This window comes from Elephantulus edwardii, unplaced genomic scaffold (genome assembly GCF_000299155.1).
Source record: "Elephantulus edwardii isolate Elephantulus edwardi_28Jun2011 unplaced genomic scaffold, EleEdw1.0 scaffold00117, whole genome shotgun sequence".
Taxonomy (NCBI): domain Eukaryota; kingdom Metazoa; phylum Chordata; class Mammalia; order Macroscelidea; family Macroscelididae; genus Elephantulus; species Elephantulus edwardii.
Window position 1 is genome coordinate 175,490 of NW_006399867.1, and position 13,244 is coordinate 188,733.

The 13,244-nt window shown below is 38.4% G+C and overlaps 1 protein-coding gene across 1 annotated transcript in view; it reads right to left on the reverse strand.

Moving 5' to 3' along the window:
* KLHL20 (kelch-like family member 20) overlaps positions 1–10,380 on the reverse strand; it is a 91,371-nt gene extending 80,991 nt beyond the window's left edge. The window contains exons 1-2 of the mRNA XM_006892628.1: positions 10,291–10,380; positions 9,354–9,417 (exon numbers count right to left, since the gene is read on the reverse strand). Coding sequence (XP_006892690.1) covers positions 9,354–9,376 — 23 coding nt within the window. The 5' untranslated portion in view covers positions 9,377–9,417; positions 10,291–10,380. The remainder of the gene's footprint in view (positions 1–9,353; positions 9,418–10,290) is intronic.
* Positions 10,381–13,244: the final 2,864 nt, after the last annotated feature.

The following is a 13,244-nucleotide window of genomic DNA, read 5'->3' on the forward strand; positions in this document are numbered from 1 at the left end:
CCTTTAATTTCCACACTCTAGTCCGGTCACCTTCCTTTGGAATGGGAACAAATATGGATCTCTTCCACTCTGCTGGCCAGGTGGTTGGACTCCAGATATTCTGGCACAACTTGATGAGCGCATCAAGGGCGTTGAAATATGTCAATTGGTATGCCATCATATCCTGGGGCCTTGTTTTTGCCAATTTCTTCAGAGCAGCTTGAACTTCATCACCACAGCCTCTTGCTCATATCTTGTTCCATGAAATTATTCATGTCAGCCAATTCGTTTCGTTAAGGTGACTTTGTAAACTCCTTCTATCCTCATTTAATGCTTCCTGGATGCTTTAATATTCTGCTTACAGCATCCTTAAGTATTGCAACTCAAGGCCTGAATTTGTTCATCAGTTGTTTCAGCTTAAGAAATGCTGCCCGAGTTTGGCTCTTCTGATATTCTGACTTCAGCCCTTCACACACTTCAATATAATACTTTACTTTGTCTTCCCGTGCTGCCTTCTGTTCAGTTTCCTAATTTCTTTATTTCTTCCCTGGCACTGATTACATTAAAGTTATGCAACCATTCTCACCCTCTTTTTCTGAACTGTTCCCTGTGGGAATCCTACTTTCATACTAAATATTTTTAATAAGCCAAATGATATATCAGGATATGAGGGAGGTGTGGATACAAGCTGCAATTCACTCTGAAGCACTAAGGCAAACCTTAAATGTTTAGAGGGGTAGGCACTAAGGTAAATTTTAGGTGTTTACACAATTCTTGTATTGTACTTGCTAACCTCCCCACCCCTGACTCTGAGTCAAGCATAAGGTTTTCAATAGAAAAGAGTTTAGCTTCACTTGCATAGAATTCTCTTTGTGATTTGCTCCCTGGCTATTTTCAATAAAGGCACAGGGAAGCTGGGTTTGGCGCTTCAGTTGCTTTAACTGCTGGCCCCCTGCTTTAACTGTTTTCTTATATATTCTTAGTGTCTAGTCTCATTTTTTACTCTTTACCCTGACAACAGTTCCTCCTTCATTAACATATAATTACAATCTAAGGTTCCTATCTAAACTTCTGAATTACCACATTGATAGATCTTAAAATACTCTTTTATGCATACTCAATGCAGATGCTTTTAACTAGTTAAATGAAATTATTTGGTTTTAAGAAGACATCAAAGGAAATTATAAAGCTGCCCTTACTGAATTAAGCTGATCCTAATTTATAATCTTACATGCGAAGACAATGAATCACGTGAATCAGGTGCACCTTAGTCTCTAGACTGACATCCCTGATTTTCAGCATTCTGGAGAGGTATCTGATAGCAGATTTTTCTAATGCAATTCATCTTTTGATTTTCTGACCACTAGTACCAAAAGTGTTTGAACAAAGCAAGATGAAAGTGTGAACAATCTCAATTTCTTTTCCCTCTATCATGATGCTACCAATTGGCCCAATGGTGAGAGTATTTGTTTTCTTGATGTTAAACTGCAATCCATATTGAAGACTGCATTCCTTGACCTTTTGCACCAAATGCCTCAGGTTGTCCTCAGTTTCTCCTCAGTTTCAGCAAGCAAGGTTGTCATCTGCGTAACAAGGCTGCTGTTAAGTCTTCCACCAATACCGATGCCACAGTTCTCTTCATAAAATCTACCCTCCCTGATAATACATATTTACCACGATGCAGTCACACTAGATCTGCTTCTAATTAATCCTTCACCTGAACCCCACAGGTCATGGGATCTGTTGATCTTTTCACGTATTCAATATTCTTGTTTGAATGCCTACTGTGTATCAATAGTTGTGTTAGGTAGTAAGATTATCCACTACTTGTTTTCAAAGAGTAGTGGAAGTAGACATTAAAATCCCATATGTACACAATGTTACTCCCTGCTGCTAATTGTGTCAAGATTTAAGTGGGGTTGGAGGAAAGGGGAGCCTGAGTCCAAAGTTTATACTCATGAACACTACATCTAGAAATGATCTGTCAGTGTGTTACTCTTGAGTTCACATAGCATTTGTCAACTGTGTTGTTCATTTATTTATTCTTCAAATATTAAATGCCTACCATATATCACCCATAAAAAAATCTACCCTCCCAAATGATCTGTTCCACATAAAAATAGGAAAGATATGGAGATAGAAGGCATCCCTGACGCATTCCTTTTCTGATTTTGAACCATGCAGTGTTTCCTTGTTTTGTTCTGATGACTGCCTCTTGGTCTAAGAACAGGTTTCAGATAAGCACAATTAGGTGTTCTGGAATTCCTATTCCTCTCAAGGTTGGCCACTATTAGTTGTAATCCACACAGTCAAATGCCTTTACATAATCGATGATGATGATAATCTGGTATTCTCTACTTTCAGCCAAGAACTAAAATTGGCTATGATATCCCTAGTGCCATGGCCTCTTCTAAACGCAGCTTGCATTTTTAGCAGTTCTCTGTTGATATGTTGTTCCTATAATTTTTAGATAATCGTCATCAGGATCTTGCCTGCATGTGACAGTAGTGATACTGTTTGACAACTCTCACACTCTGTTGGATCAGCTTTATTTGGAAAAGGAATAAATATGGATCTCTTCCAGTCAGTTGGCCAGGTAGTTGTTTTCCAGATCTCTTGGCACAACCTGGTGAACATGTCCAGGGCTGTATCTATTTGCTGAAATATGTCAATTGGTATTCTTTCAATTCCTGGGGCTTTGATTTTTGCCACTTCCGTCAGAGCAGCTTGAACATCCTTCATTATCACAGACTCTTGATCATATGTTGTTTTATGAAATCCTTCTGTTAGCCATTTGTTTTTTGTACAGAGAGTCTGCATACTCCTTCCATTTTCTTTTGACACTTTCTGGATCATTCAATATTCTGCCCACAGCATCCTTCAGTACTACAACTCAAGGTTTGAATTTGTTCTTCAGATTTTCCTTTTCTATTTTATATTCACACACACAGAGCATTAAGAACTTTCTACATACTGATGACTCAATTTTTTATTTTTCTGGCCTAAAGAGCTTGGGTCTCAGACCCATATTTCAATTATCTTCTGGCTAGTTGGTAGCTAAAATATCTCCCCCTGGCTGTTTCCCAGACATAATCTTAATGTCTTTGAAACAGGATTTATTCTTAGTTAAATTAAACCTGTTTCTCTTCCTGTATTTTTCATCTCAAGCCAACACCAGTTTCTTTAGCTAGGTATCTCTGGAGAGGTTGATATTATTGGCATACCTCATTTTACTCAACTTCACTTTACTGCACCTCAAAGACAAGTATCCTTTTACAAAGTACGGTTTGTGACAATCCCACATTAAGCAAGTCTACAGGTGACATCTCTGCTTACTTTGTGCTCCATTTTGGTAATTTTCATGTCATTTCAATTTTTTTTTCATTATTCCCACTTAATATACTGACTATTAATGTAGGACATGAAGAACATCTGTGAGATTCACTTTGCACTACTCAGCAGTCTGGACTCAAACCTATAAAACTTTGTATTATTTTTTTCCTCATTTCACCAAATTGTTTTTATTTTACTACTAAACAAACACTCCATTTTGGCCTATTTTCTCAGTGCCCATTGCCATACATCTACTCCAAGTCCTTATCTATTATTTAACCTAGCACACCAACGCTGGTTCCTTTGCCATTGTCTCTTTCATCTTTCCCACTCCTATTTTCCTACAAAACGTCAAAAGAAACGTGATTTGTATCGCATTGCTCACTGACTATTAAGTACTGAAAAAATCAAATCCAAACTTGTTACATTTTTTGCCTCATTTTCCATGTCTTTTAAATTATTTTTCAGAATAAGAACTACCACAATGAAATCAAGTATCACCATCTCTGGGGAATCTTTCCCCTCTTCCACAGAGACTCCTTCTGTATTAACCTCTCTATAAAAATTACTTTTTTTTAAATTTTATTATTTTTGTGTGAGTGTACCGTCAAATCAGATCTGACTGGTACAGGAGATTGTCCCTCCTTCCCTGGCAGAGCATCTGGTGGATTTGAACCGTGCGCCTCTGGGATTGTAGTTGCAGCTCCTTGCCACTAGGCCACCAGAGCTCCCCAAAAATTACTTTTATGATGTATCTCTTTAATGACTATTTCCATCACTTTACCACAATATATTTAGTATGTTGTTGGTATGTGTTGTTGAGTCAGAACTTAAAACTGACCCCCTCAAAGGATTTTCAGAGGTTATATATCACACATCTGTAAAGATGGAAACTGTCCATCTTTCTCCTGCATACCAGCTGGTGGGTCAGCATTGCCTATTTTTAGGTTGGCCATGCAACTTCTTACTACTAAGCTACCAGAGCTCACTTACATTCAATAGTGCCATGCAGGCAGCAGTTACTAGGTAAATGCTTAGAAGCCCTAACAGTGTGGTTTGTAAAGCACTGGGCCTCTAATTGAAAGGTCAGCAGCTCTAAGCCATCGCTGCTATGAGGGAGGAAGATGAGTAGTCTCCTCTCATAAAGACGCACAGCCTCAGAAACCAGCTGGAGGAGGACTATGAGTGCAACTCAACAGCTGTGGGGAGTATAAATGTTGGTTAAGTGAATAAACCAATTCTTAATAGAATCTTTAGTGCCCTATTTACATACTTAAATAAAGAAGAATTACAATGTTCCAGCATCTCTAAATTAAGTAAATTAAAATTACTATTTAGAGCATAGGGAGCACTGGTGGCCTAGTGGTGAGGAGCTGTGCTGAAATCCTAATGCATGCAGTTCCCATTCTCCAGCTGCTCTGCCAGAGAAGGACAGGCAATCTCTTCCCATGTGATTACCTGCTTCTGAAAACCTGCTGGGGGGTTAGCAATGGGTTGGTTCCGACTAGACAGTATTCAACAATAGAGAGTTAGAAACATTGATGAGACTGTAGATTACGTCTCAGGAGGGAAGCTGTATGTACTAAATGTAAAGTTTTAAAAACATAGTACCATTTCTTAGGCATTCTTTCAAAAACATTGTAATGAGTATCTCATCATATAAATAATATCAATAGTTGCCAAAAGTATTTGTAGCTTTGGTGATGTAGTACATAAGGTACTGGGCTGCTAACAAAAAGGTCTGCAGTTCAAATCCACCAATTGCTCCAAGGGAGAAAGAAGTGCAATCAAAGATTTACAGTCTTAGAAACCTGATGGAGGACCACTACAAATCAAAATTAATTCGACAACAGTGAGTTTGGTGTTGGTAATTAAAAATAAGAAGGTGGGTCTATATATGTTTATAACAAATCTATGAGTCAATTTGTGAAGTGATAATAACAAATCTATGAGTTAATTTGTGAAGTGATAAAATAATCAGAAGAAAGTGTATGATATGCTGACACCAAGGCTTCCCCCATCCCCTTTTTTCCAGTAAGTTTTTATTATTTGGTAAGTTCAATTGAAGATTCTGTGGAGAGATGAAGTTCAGGTCTTCCCAGGGAATGTGCCTGTGCCCTGAGGTTGTCCCAGGCTAATACCCAGGGCATGGGCAGCATGAATTGTACATGCTGATACATTCACACACAGAGACATAGCTGCCTTTGGCAGTCACTGCTGTCTCACAGCGCTGGAAATCCAAGTAGTTCTGCCAGCAGTTTCTATGGTTCTGGTTGGGGAAGCAGCTACAAAAGGGCCAGTTCGGTAGTTCTTAATTTTGGTGGTTGGTCTTGATGTCTTCTGCCACGGTAGTGACCTCTAAAGTCTCCCCTGATATCAGCAGCAGCTCAATGTGATCCTCGGAAGAAAAGTCTGTTACTACAGCTTTTCAAAAATGGGTGATAGCCAAATATATTTTGTATATGTACTACAATGCCTTGGAAAGAATGCACAGAAAACTGGAGTGATTAACTCTGGAGAAAACCAGTGGTTGGGGTCAGTACTGAGACTTACTTTTTGTTGACTAACTTGTCTTAGTTATCTAATACTGCTATAATGGGAATATCAGAAGTGTGGTTTTAGCAAACAAAAATTTATTTTCTCATAGTTTAGAAGGCTACCATTTGGATTCAGAGCACTGGCTTTAGGGGAAAGTTATCTCTCTTTTCTTGTGCTGAAGGAATGTCCTTTTACTTCCTTGTTTCTTAGAGATCTTGGCTTCTAGCTTACCCCAACTCTGCTAGTTAGCTTGTTTGTTTAATATTTTCTATATCTCAAAAAGGGACTGACTCAAAACATAATTTACACATTTTTCCTTATTAACATGTAACAAAGATAATCCATTCCCAAATGGGATTAAAAAAAGAGACGTTAAAATAACTAAAACTCCCTGCCTTTGAGTTGCTTCTGACCCATAGTAACCCTGCATTGGGCTTCTTAGGCTAGCAATATTAAGGAGAGGAGAGTGCTCAACTTTCTCCCAGAGGAGCAGCTGGTAGATCCAAAGGTAACTCGAAGTGACCTTTGAACTAGCAGCCCAAATCAGACTCTTCCTTCAGAGGAATTATAACACATATTTCAGAGGAAAAAAAATTCAACACATTAGAATCGTATTAATATTTTTTAAATTTTAATAACAGCTAGATGAGCATATGTAAGGCTCATACGTAATGAACTGCACTGCCAATGCAAAGGTACATGGTTTGAATCCATCAACCACTCCTTGAGAAAAAGATGGGCAATTAACTGCCTCTGAAAATCTGCTACAGAGTCAGCTACAAGTCAATTCCAACTTGATGTTACACAGCAGCAACAACAATAAATGTAACAGCTAGTTAAAGAAACAGATGAATGTAAAGAAGTTATATCAATAAAATGCTAATCAATTTATAACACTTTGTAATTAAACACGGATACTTTTAACAATTTTCAATTGTTTACCATTTTTTTTCTGCAGGGGAAAAAACCATCTGTAGATCAACTGTCAAACCATTAAAAAAAAAGATAATCAACAAGTGGCTAAGGATGTGAACATATAGAAGGCATGGGAGACTCAAAGAATTCACAATCTTGTAGGGAGGAACAAAATATATTTAAATAATTTCAATTCAAATCTGTAGCATGTGAATATAAGTTGCAGAGGTAAGAATGACATCCAAAAAAAAAGGAAAAGGTAGTGAGATATAACTATAACTTATAAAGTCTTAGGTAAAAGCCAGACCATAAAAGAGTGAGCAGAACAAGCTTTGGTTAAGTAGTGATAAAAACTGTAGCTTAATGATTAATGGTACGAGAACACTCCAATACCATTTGAATAACCAACAGTATTATATTATAAAGCAGGAGAAAGGAGTAGAAATAAGTGATTAAGGGAATATTTCATAAAGAAATAAGTGATAAAACAAAAACATTCCATGCTCCTCCTCCTCTTTTGTAAAAATACGCTCTTATTTTTAGCAGTTAAGTATCTATGGTATTTATGACAGCTTAAGATGAGTAGCAATCAGTGGCTTTTGCAATTATGTTGAAAGTTGAAATGATAAAGTATTTAATATATATGCTATTAATTGTATTCTTTAAAGTAAGGTATAAGACAACATTTGTCACACTGATACATCTGTAAATCTCAAAACATTTTTTTCAAAACATTTTTAAATACTCATTAATTTCCAATGCCTTGATAAAATACACTAGAAAAGTAAATGAACACAGAGAAGATGAATATCTACAAAACAAAAAGAAGGAAAACCTAAATTTATGGCTACTGAGTTCATTCCAACTCATATCAACCCTCTGAGAGCAAATCTGCCAGTCAGGATTTCAAAGGTTGTAATTTTATTATTATTATTATTATTATTATTATTATTATTATTATTATTAATTTGGGGGGGTACCATTAAATCGGATCTGACTGGTACAGAAAGAGATTGCCCCTTCTTCTCCAACAGAGCATCTGGTGGATTTGAAGCGTGAACCTCTGGGATTGCAGGGCAGCTTCTTGCCACTAGGCCACCAGAAGGTTGTAATTTTTAGGGAAGGCAGTTCTGGTGGCTTAGTGGTAAGGAGGTGCACTGCAAACCCCAAGGCACACAGCTCAAATCCACCAGTTTTGCAGAAGAAAGATGGGCAATCTCCCATGTGAGTTATTGCCTCTGAAAATTCACTGGAGGGTCAGCTCTGAGTCGGTTCTGACTCCACGGTAAACAACAACAATCTTTAGGGAAGCAGGTTGTCACATTGTCCTCTTGTGAAGTGGTGAGTTTGAACCCCCAGCTTTTCAGTCAGCACACAAGTGCTTAACTACTGTGGCACTAGAACTCCTTAAACAATTAAAAGTCAATCAACAAATCAATAATGGGTCTGGAAAATAAAAAGATACATATTTTTGATCTTACTCCTGGTTATAAAGTACAAGTCAAACTCCCAAGATGAAATGTTTCTCCTCTTAAAAATGACACTCCTAGAAAAAGAACAAGAAAGAAAAATGACACCCAGAGGTGTAGGGAGTCCATAGGTGATGTTAAATACCAAATAACTAAATACAGTTCAATACATGAAAAAGGTGGGAGCTCTGGTAACTAAATGGGAAGAAGCTGTGTTGACAACCCAAAGGCATCCAGTGCGAATCCACCAGCTGCTTAGTGGCAAATGGGAAATTTCATTATTTCACCCATGTGATTTACTGCCTCTGAAAACACATGTAACAACACTGTCCATAACATATAAAAGGAACTTATAAAATGAAGCCTCGCTTTAAGATGGTAGGATTTATAAAGAAAAACAAACTGATTTCATTTCACTAAGTATGCCAGTCTCACATTGTAGAATAGAAAAAAGCATTACTGAATTCTCACATATTGTTCTAATTTTCTGTGAACTTAGCTATCATGTGCAATATAATTTTAAATTCTTGAACAATGTGTCCTGCGTTGCACGTATTTTTATTAGAAGGAAAAAATGTATTACTTAACATCAGTGAAATGGCTTAAGTCATAATCATATATGCAAAACAGTGTATTAGAAAGAATTATTATTTTTAATAGGTTCCTTATATTTTTTTATTTACTAAGGGATTTAAGGAGATATAATAAATATGAGTTGTGAAAGACTTTATACACTCAATTGAAAATATAATGAAAAAACTTAAAAAGAATTATTTTTCTTAAATGTCTACAGAACCTTTTAAATTATATACAAAATTAAAGACTATTAAACATAATATTATAAATATTATACAAGAAAACAATAGGCAAAAAGGAAGATTTAAGTGTTTGAAAACTATAAAATTCACAGCACTTTTCAGAAACTTCCATATTTTACTCTATTAAGAAGCTATTAATTATCAACATTCAGTAATTATTTTATAACAAGAATTATTAGTTTCAAGCAAAATTTAATAAATTAACACTCCTACCGCATTCTTGCTTTTTCAATGAGGCACCAAATTATTAAGTGCTGAATTTTGGCCAATGAAACTGAACTTTTTGTTCCTAAATGCCTACCTGCGCATTGGCTTTCCTTCCATGCACCATGAACCGTATCCTTCACCACACTCTAAAGCCGAACCTGAGACAACAGAAAAGCAGTAACTTAAAAACTATTCTTCATCTTTCCAGTACAACCATTATGTAATCATTTTACTAAAAAGGTAAAGAACCTTATCTCACATTATTTCATAAGGTTTTCACAAATGCTAATTTATAACTGAATCAAGTACCTTTAGGATGATTCTCTAGTTTTACTGACTATTAAATATTTATAATGTGAAGATGAAGGAAAGTATGCTAAATAGGCACGAATGCCTAGGGTGGCCTTGCCTCTTAAAAGTATTTGGAGACATTTAACTTGGCATCTCCATCAAGTCTTTTTACAAGAGCACTCATCATATATTCACAACAGTAGCTAGATTGGATAAGGGAACATGTTAGTTTCACTGGAAGGCTGTTAACTTGTCCAGAAGTGACAGGAGCAAGTATTTGTCGTTAAAAAAACAACTCTACACCCAATAGCCTAAGGAGCCCGAACAAGGCAGGGAAAGTATGGTTTCAGTCTGTTTCTCCTTATAAGCCCTTTCTACAGTTTCCAAAACAATGTACACCGCCCACTTGACAGGATCTCGCCTGGTCCCCAGGGTTAAATGGGAGACACCGTACTCATCTTTCCCCGATTCCAACCACCGCTTGGAGAAGCTGTCCAGGGCATAGAACCCAAGCGCCTTCCTAGGCTCTGGAGCAGAGCAGTTACTAACGAGATCTCAGTCTGGAGCCTCTTAAGGCCGGGCCTCAGCGATCCAACAGCAGAGCCCTTCTTGCACTGACTTATGAGCAATGCGCAAAGCACGGTCTTCTATCCACTTGGGTCATGGGGAAGTTGGGAGTTCAGACTTGCAAAGCAACGCGATGTGCACTCACTACTTGCTGCTCAAGGCGGTTCACTTACCGGCTCCGACACTTTCTTCTATGCCCGCAGCCTTGCCTGCCACCCACTCCTCCCGCCGCTTCCCCCGCCTCCTCCTTAAACTGCGCTGGCGCAGGCCAGACGCATCTGTTGGCAGCTATTTCCTCTCCCCAGTCCCAGCCAGTAGCAGGAAGTAGTTCCATACCTAAATCGCTCCCCACTGCCACTCATAAATCCCGCCAAAGGTTCCGGTGTCATACAGGAAGTAGTCACGCCCTTCGTCTGGGATTAGTGTAATATTTGAGGCGTTAATTTACCTTGTTTAACTGTCTCTAGGGAATGGTTTCTGGACATTGGTTTCTCGCGTCTTGATGAGGGTCACGTAAGGAACGTTTTGGTTTGTGTTATTGGGGTTTTTCCCCCCTTCACAAGCCGTTGTCAGCTGATTGGACTTATGCCGGGTTTAGCCAGCAAAGATCCAAGGGCGGGGGGGGTCTACTCGGCTCTCGGGCCAAATTAATTAATTTTGGGATGAACATTCTTTAAGTGGTACAGCTGTAATCTGTATATTTGCTGTACTGAAATTAGGTTGGAGTTGCTGTAATGCTGAACACTGTGTCATAGGTGTGTCAGATACCGTAATGGTTAACCCATCGTGAACAGTGTTTGTGTGTACCGTCAAATCAGATCTGACTGCTACAGGAGGAGTTTGCCTCTCCTTTTCCCGCGGAACATCTGGTGGATTCGAACTGCAAACCTTTGGGATTGCAGTGCAGCTTCTTGCCACTAGGCTACCATCGCTCCCTCGTTGGACAGTGTTTGGAGGAGCTTCCAGATTGATTCTGGTTTGGAAGCAGGGGTGGAATCCTCTTCCTAAACCACATGCCTCTGGAAACTCTTATGAGCATAGAGTTAGTTAAAGAACAGGGTTCAGGTCTTTTGTTCATAGGGTCGCTATGAGTTGTATTTAACTTGACAGCACTTAACCACTGCTAAGTGAGACCGATGTTACATTTTGGAGAAACATTCTAAATTGTACAGCACATTTCTGTCAATTTGCTGTACTGACATAATCTGGGTTTGCTGTAATGCTGAACTTTGTGCCGTTGAGGTGTCAAATGCCCTACCAGTTTCCCAAGGTGGAGTGTTTGGTGGAGCTCCCAGTTTAATACCAGTTTGGAAGCAAGAGTGGCATCCATTTCCTAAACCACATGCCTCTGGAAAATCTATGAATTTGTAGAAACGACGATAGGTATAGAAGGTCATCAGGTCTTTTGTTCTTAGAGTTGCTGTGAGTCGTGCTGGACTCCACGGCAAATCAACAACATCTGTCTTTAAAGAGTGATCATGTTACGATTTTGTCTCTAAACTGACAGTGTTCAGAAACTTATACCTCCTTAAGTCTTACTTGTTTTCCCTATCAGAAAGCAAAGATGACAAAATATTAGAAGCTCGGTATTTTTATTTATTTGTAGCTAGTGGTTTTGCTGTTGTTATAATATTAAATGATTGTCACATGCCTTGTGTATGTAATACATACCAGCTACCAAAAATATGTAGATTAATCAGAGACTGCCTGATCTTCTCCATTTTCCAGATACAATTATTTTTATCTAAGATGTCAAGGATATGTCAAGTTTGCTCTTTCGCTCTGCTGTTGTGTACTATCGAGTCAGAACTAAGCCATAGATGCCTAGCCAGCGGGTTTTCAGAGGCAGATGAGCTCCTGGCAAAAGACTGCTCATCTTCCTCCCACGGAGCAGCTTGTGGATTTGAACCAGTTGCCTCTGTAATTGCAGCGCACCGTCTTACCACCAGGCCACCTTCATCAAACACTTATATATAAAATTAAAACAGGACAAAACCCACCCCTTTTCAGCATGTCCAGTGTCCTAGATTTTTTGCGTGGTGTATTTCCACAGTAAGTATGGGAGAATAGAGTTTCAAACATATTAGTTAAAGGTGTTCTGATTTCCTGACAACTAAGGTAGCACTGACTTAATGACATATTCTTCAGCTGTTCACCACATGGTATTTACACAAGCTTGTTCAGTTTTTTGGTGAAAGGGAAAGACTACCTCGTTATATCAGCTGTTGTTCTTGTTATGTGCCATCGAGTTGCTTACAACCCATAGTGATCATAGTACAGCAGTTCTGAGCTCTGGCCCTGTCCTGAGCCAGTCTCACTAATTCCAACATACCAACCACCATTGACCCAGTTACTATATCACTCTATCTCATTTGGGTTCTTCCTCTCCTGTGATGTCCCTCCACCCTTCCAAGCATGATGTCCTTCTCCAACAACCGGTCAGTCCCTCCTTGCCACATGCCCAAAGTATGTGGGACTGAGCTTCAAAATCCTAGCCTCGAAGGAGAAACTAGGTTTCACCCTCTTCAAGACAGACCTATTTGTTTCTTGGCAGTCCATGGTGTGTTCAGGACTCTTCTCCAGCACCACAGTTTGAAGACACATATTTGAAGGTTACATAGTCTGCAGTGGGTTCAAATTTTAGTTGAGGCTTTCATTTTTGTCAAATTTCTCAAATCACTTTTAACATTACTTTTATGTAAATAGAAATGTTTTCTTGATACAACTATGAGAGGCAAATAATAGTTAAAATTATGTATTGTGTCTGGCACTTAGTAGTGACTCAACTATTGTTAAATTTCCTCTGCTTCCACTCATATAAATGGATGCAATCATTATTTGAGGAATAAGACAAAGTCCTGCTCTTGTGAAGTTTATATTCTAGTGAGAATTTACATGATCAGGGTGGTTGAATTTATAATATCCTTTCCTCTGTAAATTCATTATGATTATTTCAAAATCTTGTTAATCTCAACTCAAGTAATAGTGACTAATGAGAAATAAAGGGAAGTCTTTCCCAGCTACTAAGTGTTCATCAGTTTATGCCAAAAAATGTGGAAGACAGCTGTCTTGCCAACTGATTGGAAAAGATCCATAGGGTGATCCAACAGAATGTGGAAATTGCTAA